Source organism: Triplophysa dalaica, chromosome 10 (assembly GCF_015846415.1).
Source record: "Triplophysa dalaica isolate WHDGS20190420 chromosome 10, ASM1584641v1, whole genome shotgun sequence".
Lineage (NCBI taxonomy): Eukaryota > Metazoa > Chordata > Actinopteri > Cypriniformes > Nemacheilidae > Triplophysa > Triplophysa dalaica.
The window spans coordinates 4880232-4886756 of record NC_079551.1 but is presented as its reverse complement, the minus strand read 5'-3'; the positions used below and the strand labels follow the sequence as shown (position 1 = coordinate 4886756).

General features: G+C 35.5%; 1 protein-coding gene across 3 annotated transcripts; it reads right to left on the bottom strand.

Annotated features, from left to right (window-relative positions):
* Positions 1-330: 330 nt before the first annotated feature.
* On the bottom strand, positions 331-2358 carry LOC130429829 (natural killer cell receptor 2B4-like). 3 transcript variants are annotated; one of them, XM_056758648.1, is made up of 5 exons: positions 2225-2358; positions 1658-2131; positions 1273-1572; positions 1085-1180; positions 331-971 (listed from the first exon to the last, which is right to left on the bottom strand). In XM_056758648.1, the coding sequence occupies exons 1-5, from the start codon at positions 2265-2267 to the stop codon at positions 949-951; spliced, it is 936 nt and encodes a 311-aa protein (XP_056614626.1). In that variant the 5' UTR covers positions 2268-2358; the 3' UTR covers positions 331-948. The 3 variants fall into 3 exon arrangements, with proteins under 3 accessions (XP_056614626.1, XP_056614628.1, XP_056614627.1); XM_056758650.1 differs by having other exon boundaries at positions 1273-1488; XM_056758649.1 differs by having other exon boundaries at positions 2218-2277.
* Positions 2359-6525: the final 4167 nt, after the last annotated feature.

The window sequence follows — 6525 nt, the reverse complement described above, 5'->3', positions numbered from 1 at the left end:
GTTGTTGTTATGTGACACTGCTTCTTTCAACAATGAACAACTGTGTTATAGACACCTGATGTCTATTAAATTTCAGTCAATCTGATTCACAAATCTAAAGCATTATTAATAAAGTGTCTATCTATGTTATGTCATCACTCCCTTGTGACCTTGTTCTGTTTGTGTGTCAGTATTTTTTTCTGAATGAATCGCCTGCCTCAGTTCGTAATAATGATTTTATGAATTTAATCCCCAAGAATCTCAAAAATTTAATTAAGGTATTCACCATTTATTAAAACACACTCAGGTTGAATAAAGTTCAACCTGAGTCGAAAGTCAATGACTATCACCAGAACTTACATGATTTATTAATTGAAATAAATTGCAATTAATAGTGGAAATATACGATTAAACATTGAAAACACACAGCACATGCATCTTAAACTTTAAAAAAAGAAACAAAACATGCACAAGACTTTAAACTTGGATCGTTGCTGCCATCTATTGGGATAATGAAGTCATTAAAGTCTATGCTTTTCAGCCAGCGAAATATCCTCCAAGATAACTTGATATTTTTCTTTATATACAAAAATGGTTTAGCTTTACTCCTTTCGGGTATCAACAGTGGGTGTTTAAGGAAATACATTTGTGACGCAATTGGCAAGCTTACTTAAATCACATCATACCACACCCTCCCCACCCCAAATCAACAATAAAGGTATAGGCCTGTGACATAACTCTATTAATAATACAATAATTATGGTAGATTTTCACTACTAAGAAATGCCGGTAACAAGGTCAAACTTGTCGTTACTGGCAGTTATCCTGTTATTCTGATCCTGTAGGACAGATGCTGTCATGAAGAAGAACAAGAAGATCAGGAATGTCTCATGGATCACACCCACAAAAAAACATACATTAATGCACAATGATCTAATGTAATAAATCCAATGTTTGTTATACTTCAGTTCACCGGAAGATCAGAATGGTTCCTATGAGAAAATAGACACATAACAGATAAATGATTTTCACACCTTCACAAAATCGAAGCTGAAGAAATTATTTTCATGCTTGATTCTACCTACAAATAGTACATAATACTTACTACTTCCATTTCCTTTACAACAACAATAGCACATCCCCAGTAAAATGCCCAGAACCCCTGCTAACAATGCTAAAAGAGGGTGAAGTTGTTTAGGGCCTGTGACAGAGAAAGGCGGCAAGTTAAACACATTAAAAATGTTCAAATATGATCATCAACACAAGATTGAAACGGTATCACGCCTGCCGTACTTGAACAGGGCTGACAGTGTTGAGTGATGTTGAGATGTCGAGTCTGGTTGCTGACTGGACCGGACACCACACATCTGTATGTGTTTGTATCGTGATATTGGACCTCCAGTAGTGGAGAGAGACTGATGTTGAGATCAGACACACTGATGCTGGAGTATAAATGGCTTCCATTATACCAGGAGAGACTCACATCTGTCACATCCGTCAAATTCACCACTGAACACAACAACACACATTTTGATCTTTCTGATGATGAAGAACAGTTTCTGGAGCCTGTTATTGTAGGCGTGGGCAGGTGTTCTGGACACAAATTGACAGTGTTCAACTTCAAATGTTACAATTGTTACACATGAGTAAGCTCATTTGAAAACATATCAAGACTCACCATGAACAGCGACACTAAACATTCGTGTCCTCACGGCCGTTTCTGTGCTTGAGTTCTGATGATAAAGTCCAGAGTCTGTGGTTCTGATGTTTCTGAGGGTGAGAGATCCAGTCTGAGGGTCCACGTGCAGTCTGTCTCCAAACTCTTCAACACTATAATTTCTTCCAGTACCAGTGTTGAAGTTTTGAGGTGTGAACGTCCATTTTATCTGATCATTTCCTCTCATTCTGGAAGCAGAACCTAGTGTAACATTTTCTCCATCCGTCACTCTTATCTCTTTTATGTTCTGTCCATTATGTATACTTTCATTATTCAGATCAATATCTAAATAATTTCTTATATAAACTTTAGAAAGTTCGGTCTTAATTTCTGTAATATTTTTAGCATATTTCATTTCTGTATTATGTTCAGGGTAGTTATTTTCTGTATTATTTTCCATCTCTGGATTGTCTCCTGAATGTTCACCAAACACTCCTGGAACAAAATTGTGAATAATTAAATAAGTGTCTTTGTTTTAATAATTTACATGCAATACTGTTAGATTCTCTGGAAAAAGTTACCATTTACCATTGAAGAGACACAGGCAGAAAACAAGAAGCGAGAGATGCATATTCTTCCAGAGTTTGGCAGCCTATCAGGGATGAATCAGTTTCGTCTGCTTAAATGTGAAGATGACACGGAAGTAGGACAAAAAGTCAAAATGAAGATAAAAGAAAAGGCGTTTCATTTAACAGAAATGATGGACGCTTCCTTCTGTGCATGTGTTGCAATCCTGAAAAGGGAAAGAGGATTAACAGAAAACTCGCAATCCCTGTTTCTCCACTGCAAGCTTTATGTAGAATCTTTTGCAGTTATGGACATTAAACAGTTTTTTTAAAATCAACCTCATTGACATCTTAACATACATTCAACAATTTTGACAGTACACATTTAATTAAATGAGTACACTTTTTGAAAACCATACTCCATTTAAAGTATACAAAAAATACAATAAAGCATTTAAGATTTAAGCATTTAAGCATTAAGCATTTACAGTTACCTGAGAATCAACACTTTTTAGTTATTAATGAATTTTAACTATGACAAATCAATCATAACCACGTAAATTCACTATTTCAGCTAGCTATTTTATCTGAAAATGCATCTAAAATTCTCAATTCACTTTCATACTGTATACATTCACCTTTGTTCAGTAAGTCAACAAATCAACACTAAATAAACAGGATTACACCTTAAATGCAGATATCTGAAATATTGCACATATTCGAGCTTCGCACCATATTATATAGGCCAATTAACTGATCACTGATAAACTCAGAATAACCATAAACAACATATTTATGTTTTATAGACTTTTCTACATATTCAATATAGCAAATATATATTTATATATATAATATAATTATATATTACAGTGTACACAGACTTATGCGTTTTTAAAATACACATGTTCCTTTCTCAATCTGTTCACACGTGTCTGTACATGAGAGACTCAACAAGTTTTGAGAACCCCAGCTAAGTGTCAGTAAACCCTTTCATTTGAAGCCCATAAGCTTTTCAATGGGGAATTTAAACGCTATGAAAGCGTAAAATAAACTGAAAAATGTGTAGATGGAGAGTTTGACCAATTGACTCCATTCATGTTTGTACAACAAATTTTACTTTAACAATTTTGCCCACTTTCAGATCTATGTTGACAGTTGTGTAATGTTGTTCAAAACATATGACTCAACAGCGCACATTGGAGTTTAAAAACTCTTAAACCCCCCTGCCCGTGCTTTTCAATGTGTTGTTGAATATAAAAATAGTCCTCCCAAACCCAAGCTTTGTTTCTCTGACCGTTCAAAAGCTTGAATACAAGTGTTGACTGTGTGTCTGCAAGCTTATAGACATGAATCAATATCACACTGTCTAGACACAAACTTTGTAAACTAACACAATGCCAAAAGATGAAGGAATGTATGTTTATTTCTGTAAGTGATGACAGCATGACCGTTCCAAGATGGCGGACGCTTCACGTGACTTTTCCACATATCTATATTAAAAACGAAACCAAATTAAAAGCAACATCTAAAGTTGAATGACAGAAGATTTGGAAACAGGTGTCAGTTGTTTTTAGCTTATAAAACAGGAATAAAATTATAAATGGCAGACAGGTGCAATGATTAAATCTAATGTTGGCATTTAGTGGGGAGTTAAATGAGCAGCAGGCGTTTGTGTCCCTTCGAATACATGTGTGTACAATTCTAGAAATTAAACAAAACTGTGAATGTCTCCATTAGACACCATGAAACCCAGCAGTATTCATCCAAATAGAAGTTTTCACTGTGTGGTCAATTCTGGTATGAAAGCAGATTCAGGCCAGAAGAAAAATATGACTTAAAAGTCAGCAGTAGGTGTGTGAGTAAATTTTCTTTTTGCAAGACTGTTTCATAATACCCCCCCATCCCACATCAACAATGCAGGCGTGTTTCAAATATATTAACAAAGAAGCAATTATGGCAACATTACAGCAAGTAACCAACCACAACCTGTGCAGCTGCGACTCCACTTGTAATATAAAATATGTAAATGCTGTCCCATGCACAGACGGGACTAACTTTGCTCACAAAAACATCCTCACATTTACAACAGTAGAAATTGGTAAAAACCATTTACAACAGTAAAATTGAATGCTTTAAAATATTAAATAAATGTCACATACAAAAAGATATACATTTTTTTACTTGTGTATCTCTGTATTCTTAAAATATGTAATATAATACCTGGAATTTGATTTTATTCAAAGTAAAAAAGTTGCTACAAAAAGTACCAACAATTTATATTTAAACTTTGGAAACGAAAATAAAATTTCAATATGGTTGACCCAAATACTAACATCAAATACTGATCTTTACCAATAAAAGCAGGTTACAAGTTCAAATAAGGGCACTGGGAGTTGCTAACAGTTAGTCATGTTGTTATGATACTGTTGTTAAAATATATTAGCGGTTTCTGGACATGATACTGTCATGTAGAAGAACAAGAAGATCAGGAATGTCTGATGTATGGCGTGTCACAAAAAACAAAAAGGTTAAGGTATTACACAATAAACTAATGTATTGAGTGCATTTCTGTTATACTTGAGTTCACCAAATGATCAGAAGGGGTCCTGTGAGAAAATAAAGAGACAACAAGCTGATCAGAGAGGAAAGATTTTCACACAACTTCACAAATTAAAGCTGAAGAACTACCTTCAACAGCTTCTCTTGCCAACAGTACAGAATACTTACTTTGTACGTGTTGCGTAACAACAATAAAAGCATATCCCAAATATGATGAGGAGAAGCAATGACAACACTCCTAAAAGAGGGTAAAGTTGCTGATGTGCTGTAATGGAGAAACACCAAATCTTACATGAGACTTTACCAAAAAGATGAACAACACAAGACAAATCTCACTCACTTACATGGACATTGCTGACAGTGTTCAGTGATGTTGAGATGTTGTGTGTGGTTTGTGATGGGATTGTATAATCTGAACCCCAGTATAATCTGATTCCCCCTAGCCTACTCATCCGTTCCAGGTCGACAACCCATGAGCACCACCACACTCACGAATGCAAGGATAGAGTATGCCTCTATATGTAATCAAGAAAGATTTATTGCAAGCAAGATTTCAATAGCCGATGACAGCTGGGGGACTTGCTGGTTATAAATTAGTCAGTTAAGAGTTTTATTTATGTATACAGTCACTAAAGTACAGGTTTTATCAGCTGGCAATTTTCAATGCACATTAGTGATCCACAGGAAAAGCTATTAAGTATTTCTACACAAACCCATCCTGCTAAAAATAGTATTGCATACATTCTAGTGGTTTCAATTTAAATACCATTATGAAGACATTTCTTTATATTTTTTTTATCTGCATCTCTTGTGTTTTGGGCAGGGTTCTATTGTTTTTAAAGCAGGGCAACTACATAATGTAAAGAATATCTTGTGAATGTATAAACTTTAGATTTTGATTTAGTTTGACTAAGGCCAAGTCAGAGACATACAGTAAATCATATTGAAAAAAATGGTTAAAATCATACTCTGATACTCGTCCCTAATAACTAGATTTTTCACACACTTGAAGTGTGAGAGTTGCATCTATTATTGACATTGATAGTTAACTATAATAATTAAGAATGAACATTTGTGCAGTTTTATCAAGCACCTGTTGCACCTATAGATTGTTTGCAGTGTCTCTAGCTTGACTTTCACAAGGCTTGTAAGGAGTTCTCATCTCTAATCATCTAAAACAATTATAAACAGTATCTCTGTAGTATAAGTTATCTCTCCCTTTCTCCCTCATGTATTGATTCAACACACAAACTAACGTTTGTGAAGTTGGCTAGTTAGACACAATTTAAAATGCCGGCAGTCACAATATGACTTACAGTTATGTTAATGATAACAAATATGATTGTTTTATTAAAGACTTTGCAGTGGTTTTAAAAGTGGGGTGAGTTAAAGGAAGAAAGTATAATACACGGGCGAACAGTGTGCGCAATTGCGACCCCTGAACACTAACGCGAGGAGTGGGGACCCCGCGTAAAGCATCGCATGAGCCTCGTCGGGCTCATTATGTGTAACACCTGCTGCAGCTGCACGAAGCGCCAGTAGCTTCGAGGGCAGGTTTACGATAACACTGATAGTGTAAATTCTGCCTTTAATGACCTCCTTTGGTTTCATATCTCCTGGTTGCACCAAAAGTCAGTGCGTCGCACTTTTCTGACACAAACGATGTGGTTACGTAACCTTGCGCTTTTTTAAGTGGGTATACGGAAATTCTTGATCTTTTCTAGTGGGTATACGGCGTATACCTGCGTATCACGTAGACTCAGT

What these genes read in the sequence shown, in the direction of transcription:
- LOC130429829 (XM_056758648.1), bottom strand. Translation starts at nt 2,267, where the DNA reads ATGCATCTCTCGCTTCTTGTTTTCTGCCTGTGTCTCTTCAATG. An exon ending in CTGCCTGTGTCTCTTCAATG is followed by an intron (nt 2,132 to 2,224) that starts GTAAATGGTAAC and finishes ATTTTGTTCCAG; the next exon opens with GAGTGTTTGGTGAACATTCA. An exon ending in ACACTGTCAGCCCTGTTCAA is followed by an intron (nt 1,181 to 1,272) that starts GTACGGCAGGCG and finishes TCTCTGTCACAG; the next exon opens with GCCCTAAACAACTTCACCCT.